Source organism: Cricetulus griseus, chromosome 2 (assembly GCF_003668045.3).
Source record: "Cricetulus griseus strain 17A/GY chromosome 2, alternate assembly CriGri-PICRH-1.0, whole genome shotgun sequence".
In the NCBI taxonomy this organism is placed as follows: domain Eukaryota; kingdom Metazoa; phylum Chordata; class Mammalia; order Rodentia; family Cricetidae; genus Cricetulus; species Cricetulus griseus.
The window spans coordinates 185,462,723-185,483,050 of NC_048595.1; the positions used below are offsets into that span (position 1 = coordinate 185,462,723).

A 20,328-nucleotide genomic window follows, 5' to 3' on the forward strand; every position below is an offset into this window, starting at 1 on the left:
ATCTTGTCCTTCTCCAACTACAAACTTCCTGTATCATAAATAAATATCTTCATGACTCCTTATACTCAAACATCGATTCTCCTACTTATATAATTCAAAAAATTATTTTGATTACTTTCAAAATTGTTTCTTTGGTATCAAGTATCAATGCCCTCCCTGGTTGTAGTTGTTTGTGTTTCTCAAGCTGGCTTAGAGCAATAGGAACTTCTTTCTGCTGCACCTGCCCCTACCTACCTCCTGAGTGTTGAAATCACAGGTGTGTACCACTTCCAGTTTGTTCTGTACACTGGAGAGTGTACAGGCACTCTAACTAACTGAGCTACACTATGACAGACTTGCTTTCTGTGTCAAAACTTAATCCTTCAGTAACTGCAGTGGCCTTTAAATGGAAGTCTTGACCTGTACTTGGATCCTCCCAATTCATACTGAGTTAAGACAGAGCCGCCCTAAAGAAAATCTAATAGTGCCATGCTTTTGTCAGACCCTCTCTAACTGCTCTCCTGTATGATAAGGATGAAATCAGAACTCTTTAATGTGGTTACTCGAAATCCATAAGAAGAAGCAGTCAGGAGTCACTTACAGACAGGACTCTGGACTCTAGAAAGCCCAATGCCTTGACTCCTCCTCCTTCCCGTTCCCACTCACTCCCTCACCCATGTCTCACCTTAGAACTACCTTGGCTATCCCTAATCTTCAGGTTTACATTAGTTCACTTCCTGTAAATTCTCATTCTTATGCTCACATCCTCTCTACCACACAGAGTGAGGGGCCAACACTTTATTAAAGAAGCAAAAAGCTCACCTTTGTTGTTACTCTATATGCCATGTAAGCATTCATGCCATCACCTATAAAGAAAGAAGTCAAAGAAAATTATTAAAATTCATGTCTTGGACTAGAAGAGGCAAAAGGTAGACTAGTGTATATAAAACCTGGGTTTAATTCTTAGTACCACAAAAATAATTAAAAATAAATTAATTGAATTAAATGTTTTAAATACAAAAAAATTTAAAAGAAAAGCACCATAACCATGTAAGTGTAAAACTGTAGGATATAATAATCAAATCAATCAAAAAGAAGTACAGAAAATAATAATGACTCACCAACTTTTTCTGGATCTGACACACCAATTTCTATATCAAAAATATCTCCATTCGCTTCTTCTTCAATCTATAAAAGTATATTTTGGTGTTAAAAATTCCATTTCTCTTGAAGGTAACCAGCAGCTGTCTAATTGGATTCATAGCCCTGTTAACAGGAGGGAATTTATGCCTAGTACTGCAGTTCTGGTCAGCTATCTGTGTCTAGAGAGGGCCTGTGCCCTACAGAGATCGTACTGCTGTCATTTCTCTAAACCAATATAATTTCTAATTGTATTCTAAATACTTATCCTTATAGCACAAATAAGTGTAGCTCTCACCCAGTATCAAAGAAGTTTCCTTTTGCAAAAGATGGAGACTATTAGAGAGATCTACAACTGGTCAACATAAGAGGACAGACTGCCGCATGCCCAGCCCAACTGATAGATGAACAAAACTGTCATTAGAGCTCCTGCCCCATAATTTCCAACCTGAATAACTAAAAAGAACTCATTACCTGTACCAATAGAAACTTACATGCTTGTAGAAATTATATCTAAAACCAACTTTAACAGAATGATTTCTCTAATTATCCAATAAAAAACATTATTTTCCTCAACAACAATAAATGTCCTGCAAAACTCAATTTTCAAAATTAACAAGTGGGAAAATTAACTTGATGGGACTACAGAAAGGCCCTTTTGAAGGCAATTTAAAAACAAGTATTTTGGGGCCAGAGAGATGGTCAGCAGTTAAGAGCACTGACAACTCTTCCAGAGAAACCAGGTTCAATTCCAAGCAGCACATGGCAGCTCACACAGACATACACACAGGCAAAACACAAATGCACATGAAATAACAATAAATATATTTTAAAAAAATTATAAACCAAAAGAAAACTAAAAAATTTCAGCCAGGCCATGGAAATCCATGCCTTTGATCCCAAGACTCAGGAACAGAAGGCAGGTGAAGCTCTCAGATAAAGGCCAGCCTCTTCTGTATAGTGAGTTCCAAGACAGCCAGGGCTACCCTGACTTAAAAAACAAAACAAATAACAAAACCCAAGCATTTAAAATATTTTTGTTGCAGGAAGAGTTTTTAGAGAGGTCAGCCAGGAGTGTAACTCAAGAGGCAGTGTATCTGCCTAGCATAAGCAAGGCCTGGATTCTATGCATAGCATTAAACAAAATGAAAAAGCAAAGGACAAGAAATCTCACAGTATTAAATCTCCAAAATGTCAAGACGATATTAGCAATATAAAGCTGTAACAAAAGCATATTTTCCTAACCATCTTTCTTTTCAAAGTCACTTTTTTATAGAGACATTAGCTAATCTTCTCTACATGGACACTGTGATTCAGAAAAATGTATTAACTGTTAAGTGGACAGCTCAATAAACTCTCACAAAATGAACTCACCTTTGTAACCAGAACCAAAATGAGAAATGCAAGCAACAAGTACATCCCCACAGACCCTCTTACAGCTTGCCTTCCAATCACAACTTCTTTACCCTGCCAACACAGCTGATAGCCTGATTATCTACTGTTGTATATACTGTTCACTAATTTTATCTGTTTTTAATGTTCATATCATGGAATCAGACAGTATGAGTAATCATTTATTTATATCTTCCTACTTTCCATTTGATTTATTTGGGGGAAGTTATTCACCTTTGTATATAGTCATTATTTAATTGTGATTACATTGGTTATAAATTTCTACTTGAATTTTTTAAATGTTTTATTTTTGAAATAACCTCCACACCATGATTTTCTTTTCTCCAAATATGTTGTTTCTTAATAATTCTATGCTTTATAAAGTAAAAGAATCAGGTAATGAGGAAGCAACTTTTATTGATATGTACCTCTTTCTTTTAAAACTAAAACCTTGAACTTAGGGAAGGGCCTAGACCCTACCCCAGATTTTGGGGATCTCACCCATGGGTGGCCTCACCTGCCCAGGGGGATAGGGTGAGAGGTTGGTAGGGGGCAGCGGGGAGGGGGGGCTGGGACTGACATGTGAAGCAGGCTTGTTTCTAACTTAAATAAAAATAAATTAAGGAAAATAAAAATAAAAAATAAAGAACCCAAGAAAGAAAGAAAAACAACAACAACAACAAAAACACCTAAAAGTTTGAGGCAGTTCAAAAAGAAGTGGATAAAGGCTTGGGCTAGGCATAGAGCTCAGAGGTAAAGCTTGCTTTTCATGCAAGAGCCCCTGGGTCTAATTCTTAGTGCTGTAAAAATAAATAGATGCTAGATAGCAATCTTAAGTATCATCAGTATTCACTACATACTCTATCAAAGAAAATTACTCATAACACCACTTTAAGTACTTGCTTCCATCACTTGTTCAACATAGGAACCCTCAGAGGCCTACACTATTATCATAAGACCACAAATGTCAAATACGAAGATTTAATCAGTCTTCTTTTTTGGCGGCTCTGGGGATAGAATCAAGGGTCCTGAGCATATGAGGCAATCACTCTACCACTGAGCTACACTCTAGCTTCAAACTCTTTGATTTAAGAAGGGTAAGTGGTAGGATTTGGTGGAGTGCAATACAGACGCTAAGACAGGAACACTGCTCTAAGTTTTAAAGCAGTGGGACACTATGAGTTCCAGGCCAGCAAGGGCTACAGAGTTAAAAAGACCCTGTCTCAAAAATCAAACAACAAAAAGAATGTACATAATATGCTAGGTCAATTTCTTGAGAGAAAGAGATTTAACACCAGGTGTCACCCCCTGCATCCCCCATATTTTCTAACATCAGGTCTCACTATGTAACCCTAGCTGAGTTAGAATTCGATTGTAGAAACAAGCTGGCTTCTAACAGAGATCTACCTGCCTCTGCCTCCCAAGTACAGACATTATAGACATGTGCCACCTTACCTTTCTTCTTAGTATAGTTTTTCCACCTAAAATGTCTCAAAGGCTTTGATTAGGAATAATTTAACAGGAGCGAAGTGATGGGTAAGGAACAAAGGTGTATTCTTTCCACATTAACCTAGAATTATAAACATCTCTCCATACCTCTTCTCTGGATCTATCAAAGATCACTGGAGCAGAAATACTCTTTGATTCGATTCTAGGAGCAATGAGTGCAGTAGGTGTGACAGGAGTAACTGCAGGAGAAGGCTCAGAGGAGAGGATAGGCTCTCTTTCTGGACTGTCCAAAGAAACTTCTTCTGTGGCTTCTAGACATAAATTAAACAAGTTAATCAAGAAAATGTCAGCATACAGCAGTTCATGAAATATGAAAAACATACCTACAAATAAGTCTCAATGATTTATAAGTTATCACTATAAGGGACTTTAATTATTTAGTTTTATGAAACTTTATGAAAACTTTACAACAAACAGGAACTATGTTGATTTTATGAAGAACTGTATTAAGTCAGTTTAATTATCTATACTAGGAGAAAAACAATAATGTGACTAATTCCATATTCATTTGTGTCTGGATTGGTAATACAGCTTTCATATGGTAACTTACCTTAATAATATTTTATTCAAGTTAGTATGATTGGTCATACATATGAAAACGAATTTTTTGGAAGACTACCTTTATCCCAATTGAGATTAAAAATCTGTTACGAAAAACTCACCACGTTAGTAATCTAAAGCAACTAATTGCCAAAGATTACTGGATATTAGTTTAATATACAAATATGACACAAAGCAAAGAGATGTTTAGGTTTTAATTTTAAATGCTCATTCACTTGAAATATCTAAAATTAAGTATATTTAAAAATCAAACCATATCAATAAACTGGTCTATAGATTATGCACTACTGTGCTAAATGCAATGAAGAAACACAAAGAAATGGAAAAAAATCATACCTGCCCTCAGGGAGTTTATAATCTAGTTGAGAAAACAAGACATGTGGAATGTTAAATAATAATAAAAGACTTAAGAGAACAATAAAGAATGTTATAAGACATTCAATTACTATATGAACAGTACAACAAACACTATAATTTGAGTAGACACAGGAGTTAAAACTTCAGGGTGGGGAAAACCAGAAATAGTCTGTGACTCTGACTTGAGATTGTTTAAATAGATATAGGAAGATGTTGAAGAAGAATTCCATGCAAACAGAATAACAGCATAAGTAGAAGCAAAAAAAAAAAAAAAAAAGGCTAGGACAGTGAAATTTAATCAGTGAGCCTAGGACAAAATAGTCCTACTGGTTTGTAGAATTGATACCAAGAAGATGAAATTATAAGGCAAACAAGGGATCAGACCAACAGTTTTCGGTCTTGGTTCTTGGTTTCTGGATTCTTGGAATTTGGAGAAAGTACTAATTGTGGTCAGTAAATCACTTTAAGCAGTCAACTTGAAATTACACAACTTGACATGCCATCAAATTGATCAATAACTAAAATCCTACAAACTATGGTAACCAAAGGGGAAAATACAGAATACAGATACAGTAGACTATATATGACCCTGACAGCACAAACTAAAAGCATAGACACCACTTCAGGTTTTGCAGACTGCTAACATTTTTATTTATTTATCTACCTATTTATTTATTTTAAAGAAATGAAAACAGGTTCATTGGGTAAAGGTGATTTTCACTAAGCCTGACAATCGGAGTTTGATCCTTGGGACCTACACAGTAGGAAGAGAGCAAACTTCTACAAGTTATCCTCTGACCTCCATGCACATGCTGTGGTATGTACATACACACACACACACACACACACACACACACACACTCATAAATAAATAAATAAATGTAATAGGAAAAATTTTTAAAGAGATGAAAATAGTCAACAATATGTTTGGGCATGGTGGTGCTGGCCTTTCATCCCAGCACTTGGGAGGCAGAGACAGGTATAACCTTATGAATTTGAGGCTTGATCTATATAGTGATCTGTATCAAAAACAAAAAACAGTCAACACTGTATGAAAGTAAAAAGTAGTACATCAAACTAGGTGTGATGGGCTAAAGGGATGGCTCAGCAGTTAAGATGACTGGCTATTCTTCTGGTTCCCAGAACCCACATGGCAGCTCAAAACCATCCATAACTCCAGTTCCAGGGAATCTAGTGCCTCTGTAGGCACTGCATGCAATGGTGCACATATACAAATGAAAAAAAAAAATACTCAGACACATAAAAATAAGTAAGTCTTAAAGAAACCAAGGTGTGAGAAGTTTATAAAGGATCAAAGCATCAACATTAACATAAGCAGCAGAGCCCATCAAACCTATGATCCCCAGGAAGCACTGCTATAGCCACAACACACAAGCAACAACAAACCAACAAAAGATTCCACTGACATTGTTTTAAACTCGGTGTTCTCAACCTGTGAGTTGTCACCTCCCCATGTCATATATCGAATACTTTTTACATTACGATTCATAACAGTAGCAAAATTAGTTATGAAGTAGCAATGAAATAATTTTATGGTTGGGAGACACTATAACATGAGAAACTGTACTAAAGGGCCACAGTATTAGGAAGGTTGAGAAGCACTAATCTAAAGCTATCTAATGTTTTTCAATAACATTTTACTACACTGATAAAAAAAAAAGTTTTCTGTGCTTGTTGTACTAGTAGCTGCTTCAGCTACAAAGGACCCGGAACTTAAGTCAGGCTAAGCATGATCTAATGGATAGGCTTAGATTCAGGATACTGATGGTCTGCCTTAAATTTTGTTTGTTGTTTGGTTTTTAAGACACGGTCTCAGCAGGCTATGGCGGCACATGACTTGGGAAGCAGAGGCAGGCAGATCTATGAGTTTTGAGGCCAGCCTGGTCTACAGAGTGAGTTCCAGAACAGCCAAGGTTACACAATGGAACAACAAAAGACACAGTCACAAGAATGCTCCAACTCATGTTACTGAGGAGAACCTGATCCTGCACTTGCCACCCGCTAAGTGCTGGAATTGGAGGTATGTATCACTAAGTCCAGACTTTAAATGGCTGATGTGACTTCTTTTCGCTTAAGTAAAGAGCTACAAATACACAGGGCTTAGTTCCAAACAGATCTAAAGCTATAACTTGAGGATGAACACACACTGATTTTGTCAATATTCAGGCATTCTTTAGGATGAACCAAATGGAGAAGGGTTAGATAGTTGAATCCATTTGGTAAACATCTGATGAGGAAGTAACAACATATCACAGATTATTTTTTCCAGTGTGGTGCTGATATGAACTACCCATAAACTACATAACTTATCTAAAGCACAACAGGACACAGCAACATAATCTGGCTTCTTTGGGGCTTAAAAAATCACAATGGCTACTTTGCTTTAGCCAGAATTGCATATTATACACTGAAAATATGTTATTACTACCAGACAACAAGTTTCATCATCCTGATAGCAGATGCTGTACTTACAGGTTCCTAGCATCATACTCTTCCATAGGAAGAGACATAGATCTGCTTCGCTGCATTATAAATATGAACCAAACAGTATAATTTTTACAAAGATGTCTTAGATAACCTAAGATGTCATTATAAAACACAGCTAAATTGGGCAGTGGTGGCACTCGCCTTTAATCTTAGCACTTGGGAGGCAGAGGCAGGCAGATCTCTGTGAGTTTGAGACCAGCCTGGTCTATAGAGCGAGTTCCAGGACAGACTCCAAAGCTATAGAGAAACCCTGTCTCAGAAAAATAAAAGCAAACAAACAAACACAACTAAGTTAAACTGTAAAGCATAAAAATTATTTTATTTAAAATTTTTGTTGTATGAGTATGTATGCATGGTGTATGTATGGTAGTGCAGGAATACGTGCCACTGATACATGTACTATGTAGAGGTCAGAGGACAATTTTCAGGAGCCAGTTCTCTCAATTTCCTGAGGGTTTACCAGGTCAAACTAAAAAATAGTGTTATACAGAAAGAACTTCATCTACTGATTCCTTCTCACCAACTCCAAATTATTTAGTCTTTAAACAAATACTGACAATTCATTGCTGTTCTCTACCTCTCTCTCTCTCTCTCTCCCTTCCTTCCCTTTCTTTCCTTTCTTTCTTTCTTTCTTTCTTTCTTTCTTTCTTTCTTTCTTTCTTTCTTTCTTTCTTTCTTTCTTTCTCACAGGGTCTTACTATGTATCCCTGATCTTGTCATTCCTAGAATGGCCTCATACTCTCAATCTTTGTCACAGATTAATTGCTAAATACAAAAATATTCACTATTTTAATTTTGTATAAATAATAAACTTTAATTTTTGCTTTTAATATTAAAATATTAACCTAATTCTTAATTTAATTTCAAGGCATAATTATTTAGAAAAGTCAGCATTCTTTTTAAGTTAGAATGGACTACACCAAATTGTATCCTTATAACTAGAACACACTCAACCATCAACTTATCTAACAGCAAACCTGTAACAGTGATTCTTTTTTTTTTAAAGATTTTATTTATTATGCATACAACATTCTGCTTCCATGTATATCTGCACACCAGAAGATGGCACCAGATCTCATAGTGGATGGTTGTGAGCCACCATGTAGTTGCTGGGAATTGAACTCAGGACCTCTGGAAGAACAATCAGTGCTCTTAACCTCTGAGCCATCTCTCAAGCCCCAACAGTGATTCTTTTTTATTTTTTATGTGCATGGTGTTTTGCCTGCAGATATGTCTATGTACCACATGTATACCTGGTGCCACCAGAGGCCAGAAGAAAGCATCATATGGAACTAGAGTTAACAGATGGCTATGAGCCACTATGTGGGTGCTAAGAATCAAACTTGGTTCCCTTTGGAAGAGCTGCTGAAGCATCTCTCTAGTTGATTCTTAAATGCATACTTTGATTTTGCTTTGTGATGACTTGTAAGTAACAATAACAACAAAAACAACATTGCTACCTCCCAATGATATGGTCAATACCCTGTACTTCGTTTTCAAATGCTTAAAAATAAAGGGCAGTTTTGCTTTTCTTAATGGTCTGTGTATATTTCTTACAGAGTGTATTTCTTACAGGGTGACCTAACTAGATAGTCCCTATCCTGCTAAATTTTTGTTTGTTTTGGGTTGGTTATAGGTCTCACCTTATAAGCTAGGCTGCCCTTGAACTCATAGCAATCTTCATGCCTCAGTATCCCTAATTCTAAGATTATAGGCATCAACCATGCTCAGATTCACTTTTTAGGGTGTTACAAGAGCTCCCATTAAGACACAGAATTTCAGTTGCCTTAAAGAGTATTCTAATAGCATATAATATTATATAGTTGGCTATTACTAAAAAAAGTCAAGATATGACAATTACCTGCGAAAAGATCTTCTCTGTCATCATCTAGCATGACTTCTACAGGTTTGGAGCCATTGGAGTTTGCACTAATATCTTCTGCAGGAAGACTGGCTGGTTCAGGAGATGATGGACTTGACTGTGAAAAGAATAGTAGACAATGAATTGGAATGCTTCTTTGCTTTTCACTGTATCTCATAAACTAGAGAAATGCAGCATTCCCTTGATTAGAGAGGAAAAGAACAGCCACTTACATTCTTTTCTAAGGTTCAAAACACACTTTAGTGCATCCCCTTTGCTCAAGAGTCACTTAACTCAAGTATCATTCCTTTTAGAAGCACTAATTTATCATATTTGTTACAATTAACAAAACCATGCTATCCACAATACAACCAAATGCTGAACAAGTCCCTTGATTTGAAGAGTCAGTGCTTTGGGGGCTGGAGAGATGGTTCAGGGGTTAAGAACACTGACTGCTCTTACAGAGGACCCTGGTTCAATTCCTAGCACTCACATGGCAGCTCACAACTGTTTGTAACTCCAAGATCTGACAACCTCACACAGACACAGGTGCAGGTAAAATACCAATGTATATAAAATAAATAAGTTATTTAAAAATTAGTCAATGCTTTTCTTATGATTATGATTGTTTTTCTGCTGCGGTCAAATATATCAAAGTTCAAAGCCCTGCTTTAGAATAAGAAAATAAAAGGCACACATGGTAGCTTACACCTGTAATCCCAGAATTTGGGAGATGGGGCAAGTGGGTTAGGAGCTCAAGGTCATCCCCAACTACATTATAAATTCAACACTAGCTTAAGACCCTACCTCAAATAAACCAAAACAGAAGTACATAAATAAAAAGAGCCTGTGAGATGACTCAGTAACAAAGGCTCTTACTAACAACATGGTGACCTGAATTTAGTCTCTGAGAACTGATCCTAAAAATCACCTCTTACTCCTACAAGTATGCTATGTTACATACAGATCTAATGCTGTAATGAATACAGCTATTTCTAAGATTCTACATTTTCAAACTAAAGCTATATCATCTCTCAAAGTTCTCTCTCTCTCTCTCTCTCCAAGGGCTCTCATATGTAGCATAGCCTAGGATGGACTTGCACTCTCACTCTCATGCCTCAGCTCCCATGTACTTATGTGTAGGTGTGCACTACACTCAGCTGGAAAATTAATGACTCTTCTCTTTTTCAATTAGGTCCGGCTAAGTAAAAGTCTGGAAAAAGACACCCTCCTGCCTCACCCTTTCAAATTCTGGAATTATTAGGACTCTATCATACCCAGCTGTTTTTCCTGCCTAATTCTATACTTATATGAAACTCTTCTGTATTGCTCTGTGTAGCAAATCATTCATTGTAATATGCTTTCCCACTTATATTAACCTAACATAGATAAACCAGCAAAGACATGCCTAGAGATATGTATGGCTCCATGGTGATTCTAAGTCCTATGGAGTGACAAGACTAACTGACACAGGTCTCAAGCATTTTATAAAAAAAAAAAAATAAAATAAAAATATTATTAGCTGTTTTGTTTTGTTGTTTTTGCAAGGCTTCTCTGTGTAGTCCTGGATGTCCTAGAACTTACTATGTAGACCAGGTTGGTCTTAAAGATCTCTTCCAATCTGCCTGCCTCTGCCTCCCATGTGCTGTGTGCACCACTACCACCCAGTTTTTTGTTTTTTTCTTCAAGATAGGGGTTTTCTGTGTAGCCCTGGTTGTCCTACAACTCACTCAGTAGACCAAGCTGGCATCAAGCTCTGAGATCTGCCTACCTCTGCTCCAGAGGGCTGGGATTAAAGTTGTATACCACTATCACCCAGCTGCTAGAGGTTCTTTATATTTTTTTAGACAAAAGGGTTTGTTTGGGAGGGGGAGTCAGATTTAAATTACAAATATTTCCAGCAGTCTATGGCTTACCTTTCTACATTAATAATAGACCTACAACAGAATTTCTTAATTTCATATGACATTTTTTCTTCTTTAGTGGTTAGTAAACTTTTTGTAGGATGAGTATCTTTTTGTTTTTGTGGTGGTAGAGACTGAACCTAGAGCCCTGTACGCATACATGCCTGGCAAACACTCTCCTACCAAAGCACACCCACAATCTTCTAATCATCTTTTGATATTATTCATCTTCTGGACATGGTAGTACAGTCTGTAATCTCAGTACTTTCTGGAAGCAGAGAAAGGAGATTAGTAGTTCAAGCCATCTCTGACTACAAAGCAAGTCTGGGGCCAGCCTGAGCTACATGAGATCACATGTTGGAACAGAAACAAGGAAGCTAGAAAGATGGCTCAGTGGTTAAGAGTTTTTGCTGTTCTTGCAAAGGACTCACATTCAATTCTCCATATCCACATGGGGCAGCCCATAAACTCAATCTTCAGGGGATCTAAAATCTACTTCTGGCCTCTGTGGGCACCCACATGCACATGTGCATAGAAACAACAAGTTTTTTAAAAAACTTAAAACTAAATAAAGAAAAGCAGACATGTGTGGTAGGGCACTCATACTATCCTAACACTGGGAAAGCTGAGGTAGGAGGACTTCTAGTTTCAGAGCAGTCCAGACTAAGTAGTGAGACAGAAATAAAGTGTTAAAGAAAACTAATGTCTTAATCTTTGTGACTCTGCATTCTGCAGATACTGAGCATGTCACTGAAAGCATCAACATGGAAGTGGCATAGTGACATACTTCTGAGACTGTAGCACAGAAGCATGAATGAAGCTAGAGGATCACAAGCTAAAGACCACTTTGGGCTACAAGGCAAGACCCAATTTTTATTTACTTACATTGTCATACCTGCAGACAATGCACTATGATAATCCCCTGCCCAATGCTGAGTAGGGAAAAAAATTAAACATACAAACACAATTATATGATTCTACTCATTCAAACTCCAGAACAGGAAATCTATAGAGATAGATTAGTTGCTATATTAAGGTTGGAGACTGGGAAAATGGAGAGAAAACACCTGAAGGATACAAGATGTCTTTCTAAAATAATGAAAATATTCTAAAACTGACTATGCTAATAGATACATATGTTTCACAATCCTAAAAACCACTGAAAGGTACACACTAATGGGTGAACAATATGGCACATAAACTGTACCTTAACAATGCTGTTCAGAAAAAAAGGTATAATGAAGCATGATGGCTCATGCATGCAATGCCTTGGGAGGCTATGGCAGGAGAAATGATGAAAGCCTATGCCCAGCCTGGACTATGTAAGTGAGACCCTTCTCAAAAAAAGAAAAAGAAAAAAAGGCTTAGTGGACAGGATGCTTGCTGTCAATCCTGATGACCTAAATTTGATTCTTAGAACCCACATAATAGAGACAAACATCTTCCAGTAGCTACACACACTACACCACACTACACCCACACAAATTGTAAACAGAAATTAAAAACAGGACTTCCAGCTGAGACAGGGGATTAGAAGCCCTATTAGTGAGATGGTAAAAGAAAACAGAACACCACACAATAATGTCTCTACTCCTTCAAGATACACTTGCTATAAAATAATTTCTTAAGCCAGGCACAAAAAAAAGAAGCAGGGATAAATGACTGTGCCCAGTGTCCAACCGACTCATACAGTTCTCAAAGTCCGTGGCAAACATACACACACACAATTTTTTTTTTTAAAAGCTTAAAGATCAAGGCTGTAGAGAGATGACTTGATGGTTAAAAGCACTGGCTGCTCTTGCAGAGAACCTGGGTTCAGTTCCCAGCATTCACATCATCAGGTAGCTCACAACCACCCGTAACTCCACTTCCAGGAAATCCAATGATCTTTTCTAGTCTCTGTGGACTTGGATGTGGTAGAAAGACATGCGTGCAGGCAAAATACCCATACACATAAAAATAAATAAATTTAACTAAGAACAACAAAGCAGGATCCATCTATTTGCTACCTCCCAAGAAACGTGCTTCACCATGAAAGGCAAATGTTAAAGCGAAAGGATGGAAAAACATTCCAAGCAAAGAAAAGCAGGAAGTAAATATGTGTCACTCTGCTAACATCTGACAAAACAAACTTCAACCCAAAAGATAAAGTCACTTCATATGGGGGAGCAATCCACCAAGATTAAACATATGCACAGAACATGGGTGTACCCAATTCATACAACAAATACTACTAGATATAAGACCAAATTAACCTCAACACAATAATGGTGAATTTAAGTCTCACCAATAAGACAGGTCATCCCACCAAAACAAACAAATAAACAACAAACAAAATATAGAAGGGAAGCACCAATTCCACCCAGTTGTTCACTTACCCCCCTCTATCTGTGTACTTTAGCATATGCAACTTCACACACACACACACACACACACACACACACACACACACACACACACACACACACTTTAAAAAATAAAAATAAAGCCTGGGGGTGGTAGCACATGCTTTTAGTCCCAGAACTCAAGAAACAGAGGAAGGTGGATCTCTGTGAGTTCAAGGCCTGCCTGGTTTACAGAGCAAGTGCCAGGACAGCCAGGGCTGTTACACAGAGAAACCCTGTCTTGGGGGGAAAAAAAATACACACTCTTCTCAGTAGCCCATAGAACTTTCTCTAGAATGATCTTATTAGAAAGCAAACTGGGAAAACTAGAATAGCTTTTTGTTATTTTCAATCAGGGCCACAATGTAATGAAGCAGAAATCAATAGCATGAGAAACTACAGAAAATACATAAACTCATGGGAATTAAACAACACCCAACTGAATGATAAATGGGCCATTGAAGAAATCAAGAAGAAAATTTTTAACAATTCTGAGAATTGAATGAAAAAGTAAAGAACACGTCAAAACTTACAGGATATAATGAAAGCAGTCCTACGGGTAAAGTTCCTAACTAACTAACAGTGCCTAAATTAAAAACAAAAAAACAAAACAAAACAAAAGAAAACCATAACCTCAATACCCTGGAAAAACAAGAACAAAGCAAACCCAAAGCCAGTAGGTTGAAAAAAAAAAATCAGGAAATAAATGACATAGAAATTTTTAAAGATCAAAAAAAATCAACAAAGAGTTGACTCTTTGAAATGATAACTAAGATTAACAAACATTTAGCCAAACTAAAAGGACAAGAGATTAATAAAATTAGAGATGAAAGGTAGAAATTACAACAGAAACTAATGAAAGTCAAAATAGGTGGAGTATGTCTTTAATCCCAGCACTCAGAAGGCAGGCAGATCAAGTTTGAGGCCAGCCTGGTCTCAACAGAGCGATTTCCAGGACTACACATGGCTACACATGAAAACCCTGTCTTGAAAAAAAATAATAAAAAAAAAAGTCAGAAAATCAACAGGTAAAGGGGTTCTCAGTCAAGCCCCAAAACCCATTTCCCAGGACCTACATAATTCAAAGAATCAACTCCCAAAATTTGCCCTGACTACCACACATGCACTGTATATAGCACACATCCCAACCTACAATACAATGGAAAAGAATTAGATATAAAATCATAAGGATATACATTAAGCGCCATAGCTCAGCAGATAAGAGCATTTGCTGCCCTTCCAGAGGACCCAGGTTCCATTCCAGAATCCATGTCTGTCTGGTGGCATATAAGGCCTGTAACTCTAGATCCAAGGGACATCATGTTCTTTCCTGGCCTCCACAGGAGCCCACATACATGCAGCATTCACTCATCCACACAAATATACATAAAATAATAAAAATAAATCCTTTTTAAATTTAAAATACATATATTCCAGCCTGTCGGTGGTGGCACTCGCCTTCAATCCCAGCACTCAGGACACAGAGGCAGGTGGATCTCTATGAGTTGAAGGCTAATCTGAACTAAAAGAGCTAGTTACAGAACAGCTAGGATACACAGAGAAACCCTATCTTGAAAAACAAAAAACAAACAAACAAACAAAATCCCATAAAACAAAAAAAACTTATATTCCACTAAAATTGAAAACTGAGACGAAATTAATTTCTAGGTGCATATGACCTACTGAAGTAAAATGAAGAAGAGATAATAAATAACCAGGTCTGTAACAAGCAAGACTCAGACAGTGATAAAAATCTTCCAAGTAAAGAAATCCAGCCCCAGATGCATTTACTACAGAATTCTAGCAAACTTTTAAAAAGAATCAACAACAATCATTCACAAAGTAATTCATAAAATAGAGAAGGAAAGAATGTTTCCTTACTCTTATAACTTCAGTGTTACGTTGGTGACATAACCAGACAAAAACACAACAAAAAAAGAAAATTACAGACAAGTCTCCCTGATGAACAAAGACACAAAAATTCTCAATAAGATACTTTGCAAACCAAATTCAAGATCACATCAAAAAGGTAATTCAGGGACTGGAGAGATGGCTCAGACAGACGTTATAAGCATTTGTTGTACTTGCAGAGGAACCCAGGTTCCACCAGCACCCACATGGTGGCCCACCATGTAACTCCAATTACTCCAGATGCTTTTTTCTGAGCTCTGAATACATGAGCCGCGCATAGTACACATACATAAATGCAGCCACCACCACCCCAAAAAATCCAAAACCCTCATATACAAAAAATAAATAAGATCAAGTTAGCTTCACTTCAGACATGCAGGGATGGTTCAATATACAAATCAGAAAATGTTATACGTCACACGAATGGATTCAAGGAAAGAAATCACATGATTATCTCAACAGATACAGAAAAGGGTTTTGACAAAATCCTCCATGATAGAAGCCCCAAAGAGACTAAGAATGGAAGGAACATATCTCAACATAATAAAAACTACCTACAACAAGCCTATAGCCAACATCATGATAAATGGAGATAAGGCATTTGCACTAATATCAGGAACAACAATATTCCTATTGAATATTCCTATTCAATATAGTACTTGAAGTCTTGGCTAGAGCAGTAAGTCAAGAGAATGCAATAAAAGGAATACAAATAAGAAAGAAGTCAAGTTATCTTTATTTGCAGGTGATAAGCGTTTATGTAATAGACCCTAAAGACTCCACCAGAAAATTTCTGGATCTGACAAACACTTCCAGTAATGTGCCAGGATAAACTGACAGACAAAAATCAGTGATTTTCCTGTTTACTAATAACAAATATGTTAAGCAAGAAATCAGGAAAACAATCCCATCAAAATTCTCTAAAAATGAATAAGTGAATATAAACATATCTTGGAATAAACCTAACCAAGGAAGTAAAGGACCTCTACAAAAAATTGAAACGGTGAAGAAACAAATCTGAAGACACTAAGAAATGAGATGACTTCCCTCAAAGATCAACAGAATTACTATTATGAAGATCTACCTTTCAAAAGGCAACCTACAGATTCAATGTAATCCCTAATAAAACTCCAATAACATTCTTTAGAGAAATATAAAGAACGATGAGGTACATAGGGAAGCAGCAACAATCTGGAAAGCAAGGAAAAGAGCAATGTTGCAATCATACCTGATTTCAAGTTATACTACAAAACATGGTATTAGCAGAAAACAGGCATGTAGACAGATGGAATAAAACAGAGGACCCAGCTATAAATCCATGCAACTACAGCCTCCTAATTAATATTTTCTAAAAATTTACATTTATTGAGCAGCCAATGTAGAGGTCAAAGAGCAAGGAGGGAGTTGGGTCCCTCCTTGGGAACTGAACTGTGGTCATCAGGCTTGATGTCAAGTATCTTTACACAATAAACCATCTCACCAGCTCCCAGCCACCAGATTTTCAACTAAGATGTCCAAAATATATACCACTGAAAAGACACCCTTTTCAACAAATGGGACTGGGAAAATTGGCTATCTACACACAAAAGAACAAATGTGAATCTCTTACTCACCTTGTACAAAAACTGACTCTGAATGCATTAAGGACCCTAATACAAGAACTGAAGCTCTGAGACTATTAGAGGAAAAATACGGGAAGCACTGGTACAAGGACTTTCTGGAAAGGACACCACTAACTCTGGAGACAATGCTAACAACTTACAAATGGGATTTCAGAAAATTAAAAAGCTTCTGCACAGCAAAGGAAACAACTGAGTGAAGAGACAGCCTACAGAATCAGAAAAAAAAAATCTTTATACACCAGACAGAAGATTAATACCCAGAACATACAAAAAGCAAAAGAAAAGAAAAAAGAAGAAAGAAAATAAATCAAACATCCCAATCAATAAATGGGCTGATCTGCCAGGCATGGTGGTGGCACACCATTATCCCAGCACTCAGGAGGTAGAAGCAAGAGGTTCTCTATGACTTTGAGGCCAGCCTGGTCTATATATTGAATCCCTGGTCTATATATTGAGTTTGGGGAGAGTGAGAGCCTGTCTCAAAGCAAACCAACAAACAAGCAATGGGCCTCTACAGTGCTCTACAGAATCATGATAAGTACAACAACAAGGCCCCTGAATAAACTGTATCTACACTGATCTGAGGCTGGGAATGTTGCTCAGCATGTTCAACCTAAGTACAGGAAAAATGCCACTCCACAGCTGGGAATGGCGGTACTGGTACATGTTTGTAATGGAGCACTCAGGCTCAGCCAAGAGGAGTTCCATGCCAGTCTAGTCTATAAAGAGAGATCTGGTTTCAAAAGAAAAAAGCAGTTGTTAGACATACAGAATTCCAGTCAGGTGCAGGCATTTGTGCATGAATACTGTGGATTCTTTTGCACCCAAAGTGTAAGAAGCACTATGTAAAAGAGAAATGAAGCAATGACACAGGATCCCCCATAGACAGTCCCCAAACATGTTGAAGAGGGGAAAAATGAACTTTGTATGCTAACCTGAAAAATTTTAAGACATATCTAGAAATCTCAGTCACACCACTTTCTTAAAATCCATGAGATAAGGAAGGGGTCCGTAACCAATTAACAACTTTATTTACAACTTCCCCGGTGCATTAACCAAAATAAGTATATTTGTAATAAAACTTTGCAGACTTTCTTTTTTAAAAAAATGGCCAAACATCATATTCAGAGATGCAGACTATAGTTCTTTTTGCTCTGTGTACTGTATCTCAGAAAGACAATGCAGGTTTTAGGTCCCTGAAGACATGTTCACATGTTAAGCTATATAAAACATATCAAAGTATACAAGGATACAAATTCTCACTGCCCAGAAAAATGTATTCTGCTAAGTAATTTTAACGAATTTTAGGAGATAGTGGTTTGACAATTTAACCAGTATTAGCTGCATTAAATTACAAATACTCAAGATTTTGTTCGAGGCACCATCCGGGGAATTTATAATCTGTGGGAAGGTGGGGTTTGGCTTCACCACTACAGATAAAATTAGTAGAATTCAGTCAGTGGTTAAAGTTTCCTTTAAGTTTTCAGTTTCAAGTCAATGAAATTCAGATAAGGGTTTCAGAGTTAGTTGATTTGATGCAGAACTTAACAGGGCCACAAGGCTTATAGTAAAAACTTTATAAGAAAGGAGAGAAGAGGTGAGACGCTAAGCTGGTAAAAGTGCTGACAATGGTGGAAGCAGAGAACCAACTCCCAAAAGTTGTCCTTTGATTTTCATAAGCAAGCACCGGCACACACACATCCACTGTAAACACACGTGATTAAAAAAAAATAACAACTACATCAGAGGTAAACAATCTTCTGAGAAAGGGGCTTACATACTTAAAATTAGGATTTCCGGTGTATGCACTCTCATCCAACGTAAAGCAATTCAAATGTGACTAGAAAAAGGCGGGCCAACACCGTTCAACTCATATAGTGTTTCCTTTGACAAAAACAGGAACACTCAGCTACAGAGATCGCTGACCATGCGGAAAAAAGAGGAAAAAGGAGTGGAGATAGATCTGTTTCTCTTTCTCCCCTAGTAATTAAAAAAAAAAAAAGTTTCCTGAACTGCACCCTCCTTTGATTTTGTATTTTCCAAACAATATAGCCCCTAAAAAGTCTAAAACCCAAGCGGTGGCTCAACATCAGCTAGTCTCAGCACTTGGAAAGATGAGAGACAGGAAGATCACAGGTTCAATGTCATCCTCAGTTACATACTGAGTTCGAGTCCAGCCTGGGCTGCAAGAGATCTTGCTTCAAGAAATGCATTTACCTTTTTTTTTTTTTCTAAAAAAAAAAAAGGAGGCTCCTGTCTCCAAGAGAACTAACCGTCCATGAAGGACACTACACAGAAAAGCGCACCCAGACCTCCCCAGGGACCCTCTGCCACTCAGCGTTCACTTCATGGCTCTCCCCTTGCAGGGCACACCCTCCGGTGAGCAGAGAAATAAGCTCCTCTCCCCAGGGCTGCTGAAATCCCAGGAGGAGCGGAGGTGCCCGGGATCCCGGGACAAGCCTTCCTCCTGCCTGGAGGAAGAGGCGCGAATGACACGGAAGGCCCGAGAGCTTGCAAGCACGACTGTGCTCCGTCCCTGGGTCCCGGCCCCTGGAGGATGAAGTCGCACCCCAGGCCCGCAGGCTGCTGTCCCGCGGCCTGGCCGCCCAGGCCGACCCCAGCCCCCTTGACAGGCACCTGAGGTGCGGCCGGCGTCACAGGTGTCACCGGACCTGGCCTGGCCGAACGCCGGAGTGGGGAGGGACAGTCGCCGCAGGGGAAAGGCGGCAAGGCGCGCGGGGAAGACGCGCGACGCGGCCTCCACGGCGGGGCCGTCTCACCTCGAGGGTGGAGACAGTGCTGGTGAACAGGTCCTCTCCGTCCTCCAGCTCCTCAAAGTCGGTGGGCTTCACGTCCCCCAGTGGAGGAGGCTCCCTCTCTGCCGCCATCTTCGCTGGCCTGGACGACTGCAAGAGCCGGGCCTCGCGGACCTGTCACGTGAGCACGCAAGGCAGGGCTGGCGCGCCGACCCGCCTCCCGGCCCGCCCCTCGGGCCCGCCCCTCGAGGCCCCGCCCCCGGGCTGGCTTCCCCGCTCGAGGCTCCGCCCCAGACTGAAGCCGTGCGAGCCCAGGCGCTCATAGCCGGCCCCGCCCCTTCGCCGCTCCTCCTGCTTCCACATTTGGGTCTTGGCATCCTTCCTTAGTTACTTCCTGCATGCTGACCAGACTTAAAGCACAAAAATATTACACTTGTTACTATA

At 38.6% G+C, this 20,328-nt stretch overlaps 1 protein-coding gene across 2 annotated transcripts in view; it reads right to left on the bottom strand.

The window, feature by feature from the left end:
• Positions 1-20,073, bottom strand: part of Snx2 (sorting nexin 2) — a 42,296-nt gene extending 22,223 nt beyond the window's left edge. The window contains exons 1-5 of one of the 2 annotated variants that reach the window (XM_027400897.2): positions 19,909-20,073; positions 9,308-9,425; positions 4,108-4,271; positions 1,101-1,167; positions 802-845 (exon numbers count right to left, since the gene is read on the bottom strand). In XM_027400897.2, the coding sequence (XP_027256698.1) occupies positions 802-845; positions 1,101-1,167; positions 4,108-4,271; positions 9,308-9,425; positions 19,909-20,016 (501 nt within the window). In that variant the 5' untranslated portion in view covers positions 20,017-20,073. The remainder of the gene's footprint in view (positions 1-801; positions 846-1,100; positions 1,168-4,107; positions 4,272-9,307; positions 9,426-19,908) is intronic. The other variant, XM_027400896.2, reaches the window with a different exon arrangement.
• Positions 20,074-20,328: the final 255 nt, after the last annotated feature.